The 20,938-nt window shown below is 29.0% G+C and overlaps 1 protein-coding gene, 2 long non-coding RNA genes and 1 pseudogene across 5 annotated transcripts; 1 reads left to right on the forward strand and 3 right to left on the reverse strand.

Moving 5' to 3' along the window:
• The first annotated feature begins 1,512 nt into the window (after positions 1-1,512).
• Positions 1,513-2,771, forward strand: LOC114170552 (cytosolic sulfotransferase 15 pseudogene; annotated as a pseudogene).
• Positions 2,772-6,081: 3,310 nt separating this feature from the next.
• On the reverse strand, positions 6,082-6,812 carry LOC114170533 (uncharacterized). The gene is made up of 2 exons (XR_014986119.1): positions 6,478-6,812; positions 6,082-6,389 (listed from the first exon to the last, which is right to left on the reverse strand). It is a non-coding gene; the product is annotated as an uncharacterized LOC114170533 (long non-coding RNA).
• Positions 6,813-11,050: 4,238 nt separating this feature from the next.
• Positions 11,051-11,616, reverse strand: LOC114168236 (uncharacterized). Its single transcript, XR_003600644.2, has 2 exons — positions 11,382-11,616; positions 11,051-11,299 (listed from the first exon to the last, which is right to left on the reverse strand). It is a non-coding gene; the product is annotated as an uncharacterized LOC114168236 (long non-coding RNA).
• Positions 11,617-13,422: 1,806 nt separating this feature from the next.
• Positions 13,423-19,178, reverse strand: LOC114168770 (DNAse I-like superfamily protein). Of its 3 annotated transcripts, none has more exons than XM_028053700.2 (11): positions 18,901-19,178; positions 18,356-18,433; positions 18,021-18,096; positions 16,967-17,045; positions 16,766-16,870; positions 15,701-16,217; positions 15,406-15,599; positions 15,178-15,286; positions 14,790-14,941; positions 14,049-14,262; positions 13,423-13,786 (listed from the first exon to the last, which is right to left on the reverse strand). In XM_028053700.2, the coding sequence occupies exons 2-10, from the start codon at positions 18,431-18,433 to the stop codon at positions 14,055-14,057; spliced, it is 1,518 nt and encodes a 505-aa protein (XP_027909501.2). In that variant the 5' UTR covers positions 18,901-19,178; the 3' UTR covers positions 13,423-13,786; positions 14,049-14,054. The 3 variants fall into 3 exon arrangements, with proteins under 3 accessions (XP_027909501.2, XP_027909500.2, XP_027909503.2); XM_028053699.2 differs by having other exon boundaries at positions 18,868-19,177; XM_028053702.2 differs by lacking the exons at positions 18,356-18,433; positions 18,901-19,178 and adding an exon at positions 18,197-18,215.
• Between the last annotated feature and the right edge of the window lie 1,760 nt (positions 19,179-20,938).

The raw sequence follows: 20,938 nt of genomic DNA on the forward strand, positions 1-20,938 counted from the left end.
AATATATGAATTTTAATAAAAGGATCAACATGATATTTATATAAAAATTAAATTTGTTCCAAAAGGAATAAAATTGGTCTATTTAAAATAAAATTACAATCAAATTGAATTAAAATAATAATTGTAGAATTGAATATAAGATAATGACATATAACATCGACATTGTTATATTATATTAACATTATTATATAATGCGATGTTAATTTAACATATGAACAATTTTTTTTCTAAAATATTTTAAAATAAAAAAAAAAAATTATAAACTAAAATATGACTTATCTTGAACGTTGTTGGTATGGTACAAGAACCAAATTACATTTAATTTTAAAAAATTAAAACTTAATTGAGACAGAAAAGAGAAGAATGGAGAAACCAATTTGAATTATCTTGACCAAAATTAGTTAAAAAAAACACTTTTTTCTCTTCAAATTTAACCATAGTCATCGATAGAGACGTCAAAAAAATATGTACTCGCAGATATTCGTGGATAAAGTCTGTAATGGGTAGAAAATAGATATTGAAAATGGATACACGCAGGTAATGAGTTGATATTTTTTATACCCACATGTTAACGGAGCGGGTACGGATATCATAATATTTGTACCCATGAATATTTGTACTTGCTATACTTTAATTTAAATTAAAAAAAATAAAATAAATGATTAAAACATTAATACATTCATACTTGCAGGTACCCGTGGATATATGTATATATTAAAAAAATATGCGGATATCCACATAACAAATACCTAAAGTTGTCAAAATGGGTCGCCCAGCCCGGTCCAACCCGACCCACCACGGGTTGGTCACTTAGTAAGCCAATCCAACCCAGCTCACTTATTAGCGAGCCGAAAACATTCGAACCCACCCCGGTCCACCACGGGTTGGTGGGTTAAACGGGTTGGCTCACTAGCCCACTTAATTAAAAAAATATAATTTTTTTTCTTAAGTCAGAAATTATATTTCAAATTAAAATTTAAATAAACTTGAATACAATCTCAATATAATCCAAAATGATGTTAAACTCCAATACAAACCAAAATAAATAAATAAAAATACAAATTACTATATAAGACCAAAACATTCTTGAGACTTACCCAATATTTTATTGAATGCAATACTTTTTTCAGCAAACTAATTATACTTTTTCCAATAATTATACTTTTATTAGTTGAAGCTAGATTTCCATTTGCTAACCCACCAATGTGTTTGGTTAAAAAAATAGCCCAACATTGTAAAGTCCAACGTAATGTGTGTCACCATGTGGGTTGGTGGGCCAACCCGACCCATCACGGGTTCAACCCGGATGAGCCGGATTCTTGGTGGACCGGGTCAAAAACTAACACGTACTAAAATTTATAAAAAAATTTCAATCCAATTCAACCTGAACCTATGATGGGTTGAGTTGACCTACAGATTCTAACCCATTTTGACAGCTCTACAAATATCCGACCAAATATAAATACAGAACATATTTTTGTCCAACGAATAAATTACTGGAAAATTACTACCCTATTTTACCCGTCTCGGTAACGTGTCTAATCACATCTATAAAAGCTATCCCCATGTGAGTCAAATCCTCACAATTTGAAAAGTATCAATTAGAAAATCACCTTCTATCTACTCCAATGGCTTCAATAGCTTGGCAAAACGAGAACGAAGAAGGTAATCTCATTTCCTCCCTCCCTAAAGAGAGGGGTTGGTCTTTTCCCTATGTCTATCTATTTGAACAATTTTGGTGTCCATCACCTCTGATCAGAGAAAGAAACATTTTTCAAAAGCACTTTCAAGCAAAACAAAGTGATGTTCTTGTTGCAAGCTTTCCAAAATCCGGCACAACATGGTTGAAAGCCCTTACTTTTGCCATTGTCAACCACAAAAAGTTCTCCAAAGAGAATCATCCATTACTCACCTCTAACCCTCACCAACTCGTGCCTCCCCTTTACACATTTCGCGGTAACATCCATGACCAGATTCTTCATCTCTCCAACATGCCCGAACCAAGACTTTTTGGCACCCACATTCCCTTTCCTTCGTTACCCAGGTCAATCATAGAGTCCAATTGCAGAATAATTTATGTTTGCAGGAACCCTTTTGACACTTTTATTTCTGCATGGGCTTTCTATAACAAGATCAAGGTGGAGTCTTTACCGACATTGACAAAGGAGGAAGCTTTCGAAATGTTCTGCAATGGGGTCATCGAGTTCGGTCCATGGTGGAGTCATATGTTAGGTTACTGGAACGAAAGTGTGGCCAGACCAAACACTGTTCTGTTCTTGAAGTACGAGGATCTGAAAGAAGACGTGAATTCTCAGGTGAAAAAAGTTGCAGAGTTTTTGGGTTGTGCTTTCACGGAAGAAGAAGAGAGTGATGGAGTGATTGAAAGCATAGCCAAGTTGTGTAGCTTTGAGGAGATGAAGGATCTGGAAGTGAACAAATCTGGAACCATAAATTTTGAAATCAAAAGGTTTGAGAATAATTTGTTTTTCAGAAAGGGAGAAACAGGGGATTGGGTAAATCATTTTTCCCCTTCTATGGTGGAAAAATTATCCAAAATCATTGAAGAGAAGTTTAGTGGGTCGGGTCTGTCATTTAAAATGCATACTTAAAACTATTATTATGTGGCTTTGAATTGTGTGCCACAAATGTTATTGTGGCTTTTTATTTTTCAAAATAAAGAGGTATCATAAATTGTAATGTAAAGTCAAGTGATTAAATAAGGTAGCTTCCTTCTAAAATAGTTGTATGGAGGAGTTATAGTTTTATGGAAAGGAGGTTCTCTTTTAGATTTTTAGATCTATATGCAAATGATTTATCTGTCTTTTTTCTGTTCTTACATAAGTTGTTCAATTCTTTTTACTGTGTTTCAGAACAAGTTTTAATAATAATAATAATAATAATAGTTAATAATTATTATTATCATTATTATTGTAATAATATGTTATGCAAATTAAATATTTATTAATGAATCATTTAAAGAAATTTGTTTCCATTGTCATTAGGGTTTGGCAAAGTGGGTCATGATTTATTGATTAGTTGTAATTTTAACTAGTGTGTATTATTTTGACTCATTATATCAAGTTTGTCAAAATAATGAGACAACAAATTAGGTGAATCCAGTCTTTTTTTCTTTCTAAAATTAAAATAAATGATAAATTAAAAGATTAATTTTTTATATTATATTATTTTCAAAATTTTAATTTAAATATATAATAATATTATAATTTAAATCATTAATACTTAAAAATTAAGTTGTAATTATTAATTATAATAGAGTAATTATTAAATATAAATGTAATAATTTATTTAATTAAAGAAATTGATTAATTAATTAAAACTTTAAAAAATATTAAATAGTTTATATAAAATTTTGAAAAAACTGTCAAGACAACATACAATGAAAGAGAGTGACCCGTTTTATCTTTTCTAATTATTATTGATAAATGTGATGGAAAGACAAATTAAAAGTAAAACAAAAAAAAAAAAAAAAAGCTGTAACAATATATGAAACGTTCAGGAACACTTATTTTTTAATTTTCTTTTTGTATTTCAGATTAGATGTTATGGAAGATATTTTCAGATTTGAAAATATATTCTGAAATATTCAATTCAAAATACAAAAACAATTTTCAAAACACGTGTTTTTGTATATATTTTGCACCTGCCATAAATCCAAGTTTACATAATTTTTCAAATTTCAACGCGTAACATGCAATATGTAAATGGCGTATGAAAAAGAAAAATAACGGGATGTGGATGTAAAACTGAATTAGACAACTGGCCCATAAAAAAAAAAAACAGGTGTAAAAAGAAAGATAGGGAGGTTTGGATGTAAAAAATGTGTAAAAAGAAAATCCGATGTATATTATAATGTGGTTTGAGTTGTTAGTCCATTAGAAAGAGGTGAAGAAAAATGAAAACGGAAGGTGTAAAGAGTTATTTAGATCCTAGGTTGATTGGGCCATGTGGTGGAGGTTGTAAAGCGAAAACTTGTGGGTGTGAAAAGTAGTCTTTTTTTTAATTATATGTTTATTGTTATTTTTATTTCACTTCTTTTTTATTTTCCATTTTTGGAATTAAATAAATACATAGTTTTTTTTATTATTGTGGAAATAATTTTTTTTTCATCCAAATAAAATTAGGTATTAACACTGCAATAAAATGTTTTGCTAACAACAAATTTTCGTAATCAAAAGTTGATAATTACTATAGTGATCAATATCAATTAACAAAATAAAAAATTATTGTTTACTAAAATAATCACTATTATGAATAAAAAGTTATAATTTATTTTTAAAATATAAATACCAAGATTTTAGCTACAAAAGAAAATTTGATCATTAATTATTAACTATAAAGGATTTTGCTAAAAAAAAATTGTTTCTAAATTAATTTCTAATTAATTAGTGACTAGTTTAACGACCAATTATAATTTTTTTATTTATAATGGTAATTATTTTAGTAATCATTATTTTTTTTTATTTTATATATTAGTGTAAGAAAGTGTATTAGATTAGTGTTGCATTAGTGTTGTTTCCTGAAATTTGGTGCAATCGTGTGAAAATATAATTAAATTGACATACTATTATAATAATTTGACTGAGTGGCTCAAAAGGGGATTTATCTTGTGTACCGAGAACGTTTGGAATATATTTTGTTTAGTGTAGAATTGGCAAGAAAATACAATTAAATTGACATACTATTATAATATTTTTTAAAATATTATGTATAAGGGTTGAAATGTCTGAATTCCATATTCATGAATATATATTTTTTCTTTACTAGTAAAAAGAAAAATTATTGAGTACTATGATATTTGATACAAAACTGAGACTTTTGAAAAACATTTCATGTTGTGTTATGTTATTTTACGTTTCAAAATTCTCATTTTCCCTAGTTTTATGTCTTTAATATCTTTTTCTCTTTGGGCACCTAATGTATTTTTTTTCATTCTTTAACAATATATTTTACTCATAAACAATTATAATAACAGAATTGAAGAAATTTTAGAAAATAATATAATTAATAAATTCAATAACTTATAATATAAAATATCTCAAACAACATTTAAAAGTAGTTTGAAAAACTTATTTGAATAAGTGATAAAAAGATTACTATCCCGAAGATTGTATGAGTAATGATATATCTGAAAACAATAAAGTAATTTTTTTTATATAATGTAATACAGGTTTATTAATTCTTTAATATATTTTTAATTCTAAAAGTAAATTAAAACCATTATTGTTATGTACTAAAATAATCTCTTCAAGTTAACTTCAACACCTTTATTAACTGATTATGCAATCGCTTCAACTCTCCATACAAATAGGAAATAAAACAAAGCACTATAGTTAACGCAACAAACTAATTATAAAAGTAAAAAATAAAATAAAAAAATAGAGAAAATGAGTCCAGCAAGCAAGAAATAGGGGACATGTGATCATAATATACATTTTAAAATATTTTATCAATAAATTTCGTATAATAAATTAGAATAATGAATAAAAGTGTTTTGATGTTCTATATTATTATATTCATAAAAAAATCATTTCAATGAAGAAAAATAAATTTCTAAAACATATTTTCAATAAACCCATCATTATATAACTTAAATAATATATATAAATGTTTCAATAAATAATTTTAAAATATAAAAAATTAAAAGTAAAATGTATTTTAAGTATAAGAATTAAATGAGTAGATTTAATTTATAACCATTAATTAATTAAAGGAATTTGTAGTAGATGACAGTCCCATGTGCTCATCTTCAAGGTTTTAAAATTTAATATGATAATTACAGTTTGATCCTACTTCTTCATATTATAGAAAATATTTATAAACAAGTGTTACCAAAAAGCTGCAATTAGTTCATGAAAAATCCAAATATTCTCAAGAAACCCTTTTGAAAACTCTATATAATAAAGGTTATATTTATCTAACAAGGTGAAGGAAAAATAGAAGAACCAAATCCAAAACATTATACTGAGAATAACATGAAGAAGCTACTTTACAAGTTTACAACTGCTAATGCAAACTAATCTCTTTTCCAAAACTTTGAGAAAAGTAAAATAAAGAAAATAGTTTTTGAATCTAGTGGTGCCCATAACAATCTTAACATGGCTATATTATTTTTCTCCTTTACATTCATAATATGCTATATTCTCTACAATCTAAAGCATCAAAAGTAAGACAAAAAACAAAGAAAAATCTAAAGTCATCATCACTAACAAAACCTAAGAATTTGAATCTGGGAAACAGTAAAAAACTAAAAAAAAAAAAAAAGTGAAACAAAAGCAAAACTAGAGCAACTTGGTTGAATCTTGATGTATATAGCTTGAATCCATTGCATCAGTTCCTCTGCAAATTAGCCTCTTATCCTAGGCTTTAACCTGCTACACATGCACCCTTTGTGATCAAATTTCTAGATATTATTAAACCACAATGAACAAACACTTGTGAGGAAAAGGGGAATGTTACTTGTTCTGCGTAGGATTTGGTCTGCTAGGTGGTATCCTTCTAAGGTTAGCAGCTACCTCAGGAACAGTTGGATTTTGTTTGATTGGTGGTTTTTTTGCTGCTACCACAGGCTTCTGAGATGATTTTTGCTCTTCTGTGTGAAAATTTGAATGTGAAAGAGAATGGGAAGTTTGAGACACTTTTGAAACTAAGGATGAAGAAGGAAGAACCCTAGCTTGGGACATAATCACCCCATATGAAAGGATCAATGTCATGGCAAAGATAGCGGCAATCATTGTACTGCATAAGGAATTCATGGTCTTTTCTGACTTGGAGGATGTCTTTCACTTCCTCTATATATGCTTCTTGCAATGATAAGAGTTTATATATATACATGGATTAAATAAATTTTTAATCCCTAAACTTCTAAATCTTATTTCAAAACTTTGATACACTTTTATCTTCAAACTTTAAAAGTAAATAGATATAAGGTTAAAATATGTTTTTGATCCCTTAAGTTTCAGCGAAATTTGAAATTAGTCTTTCGAAACTTTTGACTAATTTAGTTCTTCATCTATAGAAATGCGTGGATTTAGTCATTTTAACCAAATTTTGTTAAATTTATTTGACGTTTCAAACATGATAAATTATAATATTTGAGTTAACATTAAAGTGGAAATATGTCAAATGGTGTAAACAATTTAAATACTATTCTGAGATGTGCTTGAAATGTCATATAAACTTAACAAAATTTAATTAAAAGGACCAAATTCACGTATTTCTAAAGATGAAGGACTAAATTTGTCAAAGGTTTCAAAGAGAAACTAATTCTAAATTTCACTTAAACTTGAGAGACCAAAAACATATTTAACCTAGATATAACCACCATATCCAAATTTACAAATCAAATGACACAATATATCCAACTAACTACAAATGTTTTGATAGCAGATGACACAATAAGTCAAACAAATAACAAATTTCACTAGAATAAACTTTAACTCATGATTCTGATATCATGTTATAAAATAAATTTTAAATCTAACTCAATCACATCAAATCAACTTATAAAATGAGATTTACACTTACTCGTATTATAATTTGATCTTATCATTACTCTCTCAATAAAAAACTATAAATATATTTAACATATGAATATATTGATTACGTGTATGCAATATTGATGATAAATTAATAGTTTTGTTGGGTAGTGGGTTGGACCAAATTTGAAAATGCAGTGAAGGGGTGAGGGGGTGTCATGTGAGAGATGTTTGACTAATTGATGAACTTACAAGTCCCAAAGCTAAATCAGCATGAGATTAGGATGAACGTTGTTGATTATGGGGTTTTGTGGGGTGCATGTCACGTGATGTGGAACGTGCTTTATTTACAGTTGGTGGGTTGGCAGCTTTGGATTCTACTGTTTCAGAGGTTTACAACTGCAATCAACTCATGAATGTTGCTCAAACCAAGGTGAGGCAAATGGCTTTGGTTTAAAAAGACTGAATCAAAATCTTTAAATATTGTGCCTCGTGAAGTGCAGTCATCAGAAAATACTACACTTTGTGTGCACTCTTAAAACTTGTCTCTAGAATAACATGCTTAAGTTCAGCAACTCTAGGTCTTCTTGGAGTTTTCTTTCTCTACTCAAGAGGGAAAAAAATAATTCAATCAAATGCTTATATTCAGAACACTAACACAGTAAGGCTTCTTTTTATACAACCCCATTATTGTTAATTGCACCCCCATACCAACACAAAAAGTATCACTATACCATATCATCGCTGTCATCATTGTTATTGCACCTCCATTCTCCATTGCAGAGGAAGAAAAAGAGAGACAGAGCTCGTTATGAAAAAAAAAAAAAACTCATTTTGAAAAGTTCATTCTATGAGGCATTTCATGAATTCTTAAAAGCTTGTTATAGAAAGTTCACTCTGAAAAAATCATTTTATAAGAAAGTTTCTTCCCAAAATTTTGTTCTAAAAAGCTTATAGAATGCATTTCATGTGTTATAAAAAAATTGTTCCAAAAATTCAACTCCGAAAATTATATTCCAAAAATCGTGTTCTGAAAATTCTGGAAAACTTGTGGAAGATTTCTGGAACAAGTAATCCAGGAGTCACTTTTAGTAGGAGTAAAATGGCCATTTTAAAACACATGGGGTGAAGTTAGAAACTATGGGGTTCGGAAAAGAAAAATCTCATAACAGCGCTAATCAATGGGGCCAACAACATTGCTATTTTCACTCTCTGTTTTTCCAAACCCACCGGTGTTTGTTTGTTCCTTTTCATTTTCAAAAAGTATCTCCCGAAAAAAAAAACATTTTTGCATGTGTTAGTTGAAATACTCTCAATTAGTCAACGGAAATGTGTAAATGATAATATTTGATTATCAAAAAAAGAAAAAAAAAACCACAAATTCTATTTCTCTTGAAGGATTTGTTAATTTTTAACTTGTTCATATACTCTTTTACGTGACTTTTTCTTCTTTTGTGTATATGAATTTAGTTATCTCTTGTACTTAGGTCGTCTTTAAGATTTTCTTTTTGGGTGATAAAAAAATAACAATTTTCAAAAGCAAATTGTCACTGTTAATGGATTTAGGCCCGTTTTACAGTTTTTGGCCCAAACATCTAAGGTGCATTATTCCATATATTTTACTTCCTGCACTCCCACAAATGAATACAGAAAACTTTTCATAACTTGTGGAATAAGATTCGCAAATGAATTTTTGGAACCAGATTTTTTGAAATAGAATTTTCAGAATGCATGACCTTCATTATGGAATAGGTTTTCTGTAATAGCGTTTCCAGAATAAAATTTTCAAAATACATATAATATAAGGTCTTTTGAAATGAACTTTTCAGAACATTAATATATTTTGGAAAGAGTTTTCTGAAATATATAAAATACATTCTGTAAAAACAAATCAAAAAGAATTCTTTTTCACATTTTCTTCTTCTTCCTCAAGCAACATTTTTCCCTCTTCTCCTTCATTTGTAGCAGCAGTAATAATGATGGAAGTGACAATAGCAACAGCAACAATATTTGTGTAGTGCAGTCGAGGATGTTAGAATCTTTTTCTATTTACAGATTGCAGAATTACTAATTAATTAACCTATATTTGATTCAAAAACATGTAATCCACGATAGTAATAAAAATATTTTGAGACAAGCATTTCGAATCTTAAAAAAGTATTCATTATTCGAAATGCATGTTCCGGAAAATAAAGAAAATTAAATAAAGTAAGGAATATTAATTTATGAGAAAAATATGTAGTTGAGGAAGTAAGGGTTAAGGCAGTCATCGAAATTGGTCCCACACCGAGAGGTCAATCCCTGTGTAAAATGTTTGATTAACTAAATTTAGTTCTTTTTAAAAATTTAGTAATTTTTTAATATGATTAAATGGTGAATTATTGAAAGGGTAACCATGGTAGAAACTTGATATAATATATAATGAGATGTTTTTAAAATATTTTATTTCTTAATATAATTTTTAGTCTATATAATATTATTTTATATTTTTTTCCTCAACTTTAACGCAAAACTAAAATTTGTCTCTGTCCAAAACTTTAATACATTACAGTTCATAAACTTTAAAAATAAATTAATATAGTTTTTTAGACTCAATTACATTAAATTTTGTTCATGTGTCAAACAAGTTTCATGTTAGCATTTGAGTAATTTATACTGTTTCATACATTTCTGTTTCATTCTAATCTCAAAAACGTGTTTGACACATTAAAACAATGTAACATAATTGTAATTGAGTTAAAATAATCATGTTCATTGATTTTAAAATAAATTAAGACATGTTAAATTTAATAAATACATTAGTGTTAATCTATAACAATATATAAAGATAATTATCTTTTGTGTCCACATTTTAAAATATCAATTTTATCCTTTAAAATATAATTATTTATTATATTTTTAAAAATTGACCATTATTTTTACAAACTTTTTTATAGAATTGTCTATCTCTGCTCTTCTCTTTTTCTCTATTTATCAACAGTTATTCTCTCATATTTTCTAATATATTTCACTTTATTTTTAATAAATATAATTTTATTTTATATATTTAACTTAATAACATTACATTATCATCACCTACTAATATAATATAATGTATATTTAAAAAAATGCATACACACAGACACGACAACGTCTATGTGTACGCTAATAATATATAATAATAATAATAATAATAATAATAAAATTTTAACTTAACAACTAATTTGTATAATTAGAATAACCTGCAGTTCAAGGAACTACATGACCATTCAAAATAAAAGTAAATGTTTCTTTTTTCTTATTCTTTATTTCTTAATTTAAACCGTAAACTACATTTTTAATAAAGATAATAATATTTTAATTCAAATTTTTTATTTATTTTTAACTTACCATTTTGATCATTGTCAGATCATCATATCACATCAATACAAGAAAAATCAAAATAGATAATTGAAGGATAATTACGGTGACTAATTAAAAAAGAGTCAAAAAATAATTATTCAAAAAATAATTATAATTCATGTACTTAGAATTTCACTAGACTTAAAAATCTTTGAAAATGAGCTTAAAACAAATTTTCACCATCAACAATGCTTATTATAATTTTCTCCATTACATTATAGGCTCATACACTCTCTGCAATAGAAAAACATCAACATAAGATAACATAAAGACCAAACTAAATTCTCAGGTCAAGAACTGTACCATTCTCTCTCACTAACAAACCTAAGAATAAAAGCTTCAGAAACATTAAAACCCTGAAAACAACACCTACAGTTCATGCCATAGCTTCCTCTTCTTAGCTCCTTTTGCTTGGCTTCAATCTGCTACATACACATGCACCCTTTTATGTTAATATCTATCTATCTATATCTATATACTAACGAAAGGAAGGATAATTCTTACTTGTTCTGTGTAGGATTTGGTATTGGTTTTGGTATCGATTTAAGACTAGCAGCTACCACACGCTTCTGAGTTATTTTGTGTCCTTCTTTTTGCAGAAAGAGTGCATGAAAATGAGATTGGGAAATAAAGGGTGTAGAAGGGTATGACCTAGCTTCGGACATTACCCCAAATGAAAGGATCACTGTCATGCCAAAGATAATTGCAATCACTGATCTGCATAAGGACTTCATCGTCTTTGCTCATGTGTTTTTCTTCTTCACTTGTGTTGTCTATATATATTATAACTCATCACATGCATGCAATGATCTTGCTATATAAAATAATGTGAAAATATCTGTACTAGTTACACTTTTATTCGATCATAATTATATATACATGAAGTATTATAAATGATATTAAATATATTTTTAGTTTATAAACTTAAAAAAAAATTAAAATTTATAGTTTGATAAAACTTTAAATATATATATATATATATATATATATATATATTCTTTTTGTGAAATGTTTTAATTATGTTAAATGATATTTTAGACTAACATTCAAATTGTTTAAATCCTTTTATATGATTTAACTCAAATGTAATCTTAGAATATTATTTAACACAAAAAAATTAACGTTCTTGTGTTAAAAAAATTATATCTATTCATTTTTTAAATTTTTAGATTAAAATATATCAAATTTAAGACAAGAAAAAAAATTATAATTTTGTATATAATTTTGGGACTTAAAAATATTTAGTCCTTTTAAATATCATATAAGTTCTTGTTCATGATGAGGATATAAAACAATTTCTCACTTAGTTTTTCTTAATTAATTTTTCTTAATTAAGTTAAACTTATGACAAAATTTACTATTGAAACATATAATGGGATGCTGTATTAGAAAGAGAAAAAAATGTCTTAAATGAAAAAGGCTATTAGCAAAATATTTTAAGTATTCATATTGAGTTCTCTATAAAATTTATAAATTCAAGTTTATTTATTGTAATAAACTTATGTCAAAATGATTTTTTGTTGTTGTGAAAATACTTAAATCTGCACTATATAGGAAGACACTTAATATTAATATCAGACAGGATTATCTAACATTAACATGTTGTTAACTATATCTATAATTTTTCTGGCTAGGTGGACTGCACTAAATTTAGAAATGCAGCAAGGGTTGCGGAGTCATGTGGGGAATTATTGTTTCACTAATTAAGATTACGAATCCCAAAGCTACATCAGTGTGAGATTAGCTTTAATGCTGAATTTATTTTTTCTCAAGTTTCACTTTCACATGATGGTAGGGTTTCCAAGCTTTGGATTCCTCTAATGAATATTTCAGAGGATTCAAATTGCAATAAACAGATCAATTATACTGTTCCTCAAATTCAAACCAAGGGAGGGAAAAAAAAAGTCAATTTTTTTGTCTCTATTTTATTTAATATATAATTTTGGTTCTCTATTTAAAATAGGAGTAATAATATTTTGATTATTAAATTTTGATAATTTTTTCTTACAGCATGAGGTGACATCTTCTAAGTATTAAGAATGATAAAATAAAAAAATAGAAAACCACTTAAAAAATGACATCTAAAGTTATAAGAAAAAATTATTAAAATTTAGTAGTAAAAAAAGGCTTTTGATCTTATGTTAAAAAAAGTGTAATTTTGGTCCAATCTTGCATATATTTTAGTTATTTTATTTTGATTAAACTTATCGTATTCATTTTAATAAAAATATATCAATGAATATAAATATAAATGTGAGAAATAAAAATTATGTGGATAAATTTGTGAGTTAGATCAAACTTGTTAATATTTTTTCTCTGTTTTAAAATTGATCCAAAGTTAAATTACACAAAAATAGGAGAGAAAAATTGTATTTAAGAAAAATAAAAAATAGCTTCGGTTTAAAAGATTAGAAATTTTATATTTTTAGGAGATAATGATTAATCATTACGGTTCTTTTATTAGAATATTCGGTAAAGATTCTTAAAACAATGTATCTCGATCGACAATTGATTTGGAATATGGAAAATAGAAGGAGCAGAGATATCAAAGAAAAAAAACTTTAATTAATACTCTTCGTTAGCACTTAAAACCACTACTAGCAACACAAGGAATATAGTTATATATAGTTAATAATATACTAATTTCCTATAGAACCAAAAATAAATCATTGACACATTTTTCTAAGAACATGCTAGTAGGAACTTGTTTTTCCTTTTTTCATAGAAAAAAAAAAATAATTCTAATAACATTTTTATTACATTAATTTCACAGCTTCTTCTATTCTGGATGCAACAAGTTTCTTGATGCATTCCAAAACCTTCAAACTTTTCATCACCGTCAGATGCAACCAAAATTTTGATATTTATTGTTCACTTTTGCAATCATTGTTGTTAGTGCACCAATGTACCTGTTTACACATTAAACAAACAGTTCAATATTCTCACTAGCTTGTTCTTATCTATTTGCATTGATCTGCACAACAACACAAAAATCTATGAACAGATGAATTCAGAAGCTAATCTGAATTTCTAAGAGCAATTTTACTTTCTAAACTGCAAAAATGCACTTTACAAGGGTCAGATTCTTTCTCTTGCAACACCATGCAACAGTGTCAAGAGTCGTTTCTTCTTTTGTCATGATATCATAGTAAAATTTGGCTTGTAACTTACGAATTTTCAAGAATAATATGAACTTCTTGTGGATACAAGATCATCAATGTTCTGAAAGTTATAAGTTGAAACTTTCTTCTTCTGTCCCCTCAACATAACCTCAACTTCTACGTTAAACATTGAACAAACAGGTCGATGGTCGGAGAACTTAAATTCCTTGCGAACGTATGAAAGTTGATGGATTCCTCTTCCATGCCACAAGATTCTGTCGCACCTGCAATATTCTCAATTATTCAGATTCGAAAGAAAGAGAGTGAATACACAATTTGGTTCCAAAAGTTCCTGAAAGATTATACAATGACAGTGTAATTACAATCCATTAAGCATAACAAGTTCATTGACTTTCATCATAATAACTCGAAAAGTCATGCAAACAGTGATGTTTGATTGGTAGACAATCAATTTGGACCCGAATCTTCATAATACATCAATGGATTTTGATGTTTTAAAATATATTAAAAGCATTTTTAATTATTAACATCGGTGTATTTTGAAAGCTTAGCAGAAGAACAGTACCAAAAAACAGCAGATAATCTGAACTCGTTGACAGTGTCATTAGTTAAACTATTTAGTTTCTTACACAAATTGGTAATCATTTGCAAGTTATAACAATTTTGGTAGGGTGAAACTGTTAGCTAGTTGATGATTTCAAAGACAAATTAATGCAAGTAACATTGTTCAAGGACCAAGTTTAAGGTTTATTAGAAGAAAATATCTTAATTTCTTCAAACTGAGACATACCAAGCTGGAGTTCTCCTTTTGTTCTTTGAAACTTTTACACCTTCAACATAGTAAGTGTCTGAGTTAAAGGCATATTTGTAAGTTGGTGCAAAGTAGATTTTTCCTTCTTTCCACCCCTTGAATACACGACCTGCTTCCCTTTCCATTTTAAGCTGCGAAAAGAGAAAATTGTACAATGCATAATAATCAGAAATGTAACTAGAACTCAGAGATGCACCCAAATGGAACTCCACTTAAATTTTCAGAAGATTATGTGTATATCAATATGAATATCTTCCATTTCATGGTTCATATAAATGAAAACCATAAAAACTAATCACCCAAATGCTCAACAGCAATGACAAATCATAGTCAAATCAGCACAACATTCTTAGGCAAAAGAAACTACCTGATCCTTGTTAAAAAGTGCAGGCCAGTCCTTCCTTTCCACAAGCCTTTTTGCATCATCATGGCTCAAAGAGATTCTGTAATTCAAGTCCCCAAACCAAATGATTCGGCTGGAGAAAACATTTCCCACATAATCAGAAAATTTGGGACCAATGATATGAAAATTTCTCAATGTCATTAAGCACTTGAGAAATTTCTGTCTTAAAACTTAGTTTCAAAAGATGCTCACTCATGATCTAAGATTCTGTCAGGCATTCTACTATGTGGTGTCTTGCAAATCCTTGGAAACTGAGTGTTCTTCAGAATCTCTATGACATCAAGATTCCTGCGAAGTTCATCACCCTCTTTCTCTCCAGATGCTAAATGACTACAGATAAAGCAAAAACTTGTCTGATAAAAAGACATGCTCACTGATATACACCCCTGCAGCCACAAAACAAGCATTGTAATGTAGATAGTAACTGCAACTTTTTGTATGAGTTTTAGTTAAATGAAATAGAATCAATCAAGCTTCTTAAGACTACCTTGTTGCCAAGACAACCCATGATCCCGCGGCTAGTGCAACATACTCTCAGATGACCAACATACTGAACAAGTTCTCTCTTCATCCAGACACTTACAAAGATTCCAACCATTTGTTTGCATGTAACAAGACTGTATTTCATCTGGCTAGTAGCTAAGGCAACAGGAATTGGAAAATTTTCGTCCTCCTCTTCGGTTGAAGAGTCGTCCGAATTGAAGTTCGATTCTTGACAGCGAAAACAGAAATCCTTAGCAGCCTTCCTTTCCATTTCAAGAACACAGTTACAACTTTTTAGCCTCTTTCCATTTATTTTCTTGAAAGTTTTCTTAATCTTCTTCAGAGAAGGCTTTTGGAAGAACAGTGGTCCGCCAAAAGATGCAGTTTGTTTTAGTCCGTTCAAAGCCAAATCTGAAGGACCATTGAGTGATTGATTGATTAAAGCAAGCCATTTTGCAGCAGGTTCATTGTCCTCTAATACCAGCACATTTCCAGCATTTAAAGGGACAATCTCCTGAAAGCTGAAAAATTAGATAAAGATATATTATACTGTGAATTAGAGTGAGGTTGTTTGAGACTATTTTTTCTTAAAACGCTTCTTTGTTTGCTAATATAAAATAAAACCACTTTTGGAAAATGTTCACATCATTAATACAAGCTTTTAGATTATTTTGAAGAGCTAGAATGAGTAGCTTACTAAAAAATCTCTTAAAAGAAGATTGTTTTTTATACAATCTAAAAATCACTTTTTTCCCTTTTAGTTCAGCAAAGTTGTAAAGCAGAAATCTCCTATTAGACTACCTTTCTGCCTAACAAAGCGCTCCCCAATATTCAAAGCATTTTTATGGCTCAAGCAGACAACACCACATGCACCAACTATATTGGCATATGGCAAATGGTGCAAATAATTCATTTCATGACAAGACTGAAAGGTCAAAAGTTAAAATCCAAAACGATAAATGACCTTCTTTGATGATTAACTAAAAAATTTTATTCATTGATTAAAATCAGAACTATGAGATAGATAGATAGATACATAGATAGATATAGAGAAAGAGAGAGAGCATACCCCAAAACATACATATCAGGTTCATTTCGAACCTGAAGAAAATCACTCAGATCAAGGTTCATAGTGGGGCATTGCCCTCCCACATTCCATGTTGCTGCAAAAACTCTGATATACAAATAGCTACAATCATTAATTTGGTCACAAAATATTGTACTTTATTCATAAAACAAAAGAAAAAATCAATTCTTGATATGAATATACCTGAGATTTTGAACTGCTTCAGTAGAAGACATGGAAGGTTCTGAGCCTCGATTTTCAATGGATGGATCAGAAAGTGCATCTACAAGGAAAGTAAGAGATTGGCCTAAGTAATCATAACAAGATGAACCTCTACAATGGTGTTTCTGAAACATGTGAAGGGTGAGATTCTATTGCTCTTAACATCATCCTCTAGAACTGAGGGACTGTACACACAGTAAAAGTTGAGATAAGGATAGTTTGTACTTTAATATATTCTCAAATTTGGAACAAACCAGTAGATGCTCGAATTATTACCGTTAACAAGTCAATGAAGCCATAACAACTTCTAATCTGTTTTATTTTATTTATCAATTCTAAAAAATATCCTTGTCAAAAGGGAAAATGGAAAGATAAGCTCTAACAACCACTGGTAATACATAGGAACATATTTCTAAGCAGAAAAGGTATATATGCCTTTCTCAATGCCCACTTATTTTCTCTCAACAGTGAGAAAGAATATTTTGTGCCAAGATGAAACAGTGAAAAGGAAATGGAATCCATTCAACTTGCTTCATTTATTTCACCACCTGAAACACAGGTACATGAAGACATTCTTATGAATTTACATTAAAAAAACTTAGGATGTTCCCCCATAACCACTCTGAATTTTCAGTTATCAGTTAGGCCAGCTCATCTTCTGATCTTTACAACTAAGATGGATTTTTATAAACATCGTGCTTGTACAAAAGATGGAAGAAGAAAAAAAAGGGCTTAAGTCAAAGGGAAATAAAGAAGTAATATATATTCTCTTAAACAGAAAAGTAGTGATTCCAATAAATATTCTCTTTAATGGGATAGTAGTGATTCCACCTTTTCAGGGAAGACAGCATATTGATGTATGATATCTCCAACACAATAACCAACAGAAATTAACAATGTCTGTGTCCAAACACCCATAATTCAAAAATATTATTCGATCTTTTTGACATCTTCGTTCGTAAACATGACCAGAATGTTGTGTAATGCTGCCAATCTCTGTCTGGTTAAAAACAGAGTGAATTTCAGTAGAACTCACCAAGGGAATAACTTGAACCTCTCTCCATTGTTCTTCCATTTCTCTCTCGCATGGCCAAAACTTTCCACAGAAATGACTGAAATCACATTCAAGGGATTAATTGGCAAAAGAAAAAAAGAGTAAACATTTAATCAAGTTATTGAAATAAGCATGAACATTGCATAACCAATACACACTCAGTCACATGACTCGAGAGATTCCAGAGTGGCATCCATTAAATATCTTCATGAATGTGAATAAGAGACACAAACAAACCCAAAAAAAAATTAAACTGAAGACAAAATAAACAATATTTTCAAGAAAAGAAAGAGAGAGAAAGAAAGAAAGAAATAAACCTGTTTTTTCCTCTGCTGATTGCTTCGTATGATATCTGAAACTGTTTCTTCTTGTCTATTCTCAAATTCGTTGTCCATCTAAATTCCCATGGGATCACACGAAATTAATCAACACCCATTGCATGATTATTAAACCATTCACAAGAAAATAAGCATCTCAAAGCATTCACACCAAACAAACTCAGATTATTGAAATACATGGGGTATGACCCAAATTGGAAAAGAATGAATTCACAAATGCCCAAAAACGTTAAGAAGTGCAGCAAGTATCAATTCTCAGCCATGAACCCAAAATCCGACAAATCAGAACAGTATCACACAAAAATGGCATTCACTGAAGAAGAAGATCTCAGTCATTTAGAGAAACATTGCCACCCCTTAAAAGGGGTATAAATTCGAAATGTGATCCTTGCAGAAGTCAACTTCTCATGCAATGCCCTTGAAGCATCAATTATCCAACAGGGTATTCCCGGAGAAGGAATATAAACTGAGAAAGGAAGAAAAAAAGGAACCTGAACAATCGTTGTGAAACTGAGAACTCTTACTCTGGTCTGCAACAAAAGGGTCCAAAGTTTCTGTTGCAAAGAAGCATAAAACTTGACATATATACCAAACAAATATTTGATGGTTTCCAAAAGGATAGAAGAGGGGACAAAGAAATAGGAATAGGTGGAAATAGGGAGTAGGGTCCTCCCTACTCAAGAAATTGGAATGAAAAATTCAGAAACAATAAATAGAAAAGAGATAAAAGGGAAACAGTCAAAAGGGAGAATGGAATAGAATCTCATGTGCCCCCTTCATTGAGATATATTATTATTTTTTGAGGTGTGTGGCAAAGGCTATGATTCGTCGGTTTGTTCTTTGTTTTACTCTATTGGAAAACCCAAAAGGGGTTGTTTTCAAGAACCAACGAAAAAAGGCATTTGTTTTAGCTTCAATGCTGAGAATTGTCTTCGAAGTTTGAACCTCGTCCTTTGTACTAGTTTGAACGTTAAGGTTAGAAAGAAAGAAAAAAAAAAAAAAGTTACTTTCTTTCTTGTGTGTGTGATCTTAGTCCATGGAGAGAGAAAGTAACCAACCCCACGTGTGTGCCTGCAAATAAAATCACAATAGTTGGCTGTGCCATGTTTCCTATGAATGTGACACCAAAAGGTACCTTCTGCCTTGTGTTAAGGAATGGCTTTTGTATCACATTAAAAATACAAAATGCAAGTTTTTTTTTTTTCAAAAATTATCATTATTGATTTTTCATTATGATAATTATGATAAATGCTCAAATAGTAGGTTTATAAAAAAGATAAGACAAGGATGAAGTTATTCTAAGAGTGATTATAACATCAGGTATTGATTGACATTTGCAAATTATATCAGTTATATAAAAAAATTATTAAAATAAAAAACATAAAAAACCACATCATACTAATAATAAAGTAATATAAAAGCGGAGAAACCTACACTTTACAATACATAGATGATAACAGTTATGAAAAAAAATCCAAAACTAATAATTGTAGACATGACATTATATTACTAGTCCTGCTCTCTATTTTACACATCCAAACATGATATTATTTTATTTTTAATGGTTCTAGTTTATAGCTAATGTACATCAAGATATTTTAAGAATGTTTTGTTTGTTATATTTTTTCATTTAATAATTTTTTTAGATATTAAAATTTTATTAATTGTATTGTAGAACATTTTACGGATCAGAAACCTTGATTTTTATGATCCAATTGGTTGAATCTCTCCAATTGATTAATGTAACACAATTTAAGAAGATAATTTTTTCATTGCTAGTTTATTTTTTATTCTTCATCATAATTTTGAAGATACAAAAATTTCATACCCTTTTATGGATTTCCTTTTCAAACTATTTTTTTAAGTTTTAGATTAATTATACATTTTTGTACATGGTTGTTTGGTTCAATGGAGAATCATAAAATGGATACAAGGGAAAGGAAAAGTTTAGAAACAAATGGGTTGATGTACTTTTAACCGGGGATGAATTAAGTATTTTGAAACGCTTCTATAAGCTTATTTCGTAACTTTGTTTGAAATATTCTCTCAAAAGAAAATTCAGAAACATTCTTAAGAAACTCGAATCCTAAAGATGATGGAATGTGAAATCCCCTGTGGATATAGTTTAGTAGTAATGCACATGAGTTTAAGTAGGACAATGATACTATGACTCTTATTTTTTGACTCATATCCTTTATTTCCTGATGTGGCTATATTCATCAATGGTCTACAGTAGTAGTCGTTAATATGAGTCATATATTTTTTCAAAAAAAAAAAGATAATAGTACATTAATCAATTAATCAATATTCTATACTAAATCACGTCAGGAATAAATGTTATAAGTCAAAAAATAGAAGTCATAGTATAATTTTGCTTTTAAGCAAGGTTTGACCAATAATATGTCCTTCCAAAATGCAACACAATTGATATGTAATTGATGATTAAACTCAAATATATGCACTAAAAATATGTAACCAAAACACAATAAACAACATATGTTGGCTTATATAAGAATATCAATCCAATTGATATAATCTTCGTCAATTCAATTACCTACAATT

The sequence above is a fragment of the Vigna unguiculata genome, chromosome 11, assembly GCF_037176805.1.
Source record: "Vigna unguiculata cultivar grain cowpea cultivar isolate G323 ecotype 2 chromosome 11, ASM3717680v1, whole genome shotgun sequence".
Taxonomy (NCBI): domain Eukaryota; kingdom Viridiplantae; phylum Streptophyta; class Magnoliopsida; order Fabales; family Fabaceae; genus Vigna; species Vigna unguiculata.

Excerpts from the sequence above, each read along its gene's own strand:
- LOC114168770 (XM_028053700.2), bottom strand. The coding sequence starts at position 18,433 with ATGGACAACGAATTTGAGAATAGACAAGAAGAAACAGTTTCAGATATC. Across the intron at positions 15,600-15,700 it reads TGGGTTGTCTTGGCAACAAG|GGGTGTATATCAGTGAGCAT; the intron begins GTAGTCTTAAGA and ends TTGTGGCTGCAG. Across the intron at positions 15,287-15,405 it reads GACAGAATCTTAGATCATGA|CCGAATCATTTGGTTTGGGG; the intron begins GTGAGCATCTTT and ends TGTTTTCTCCAG.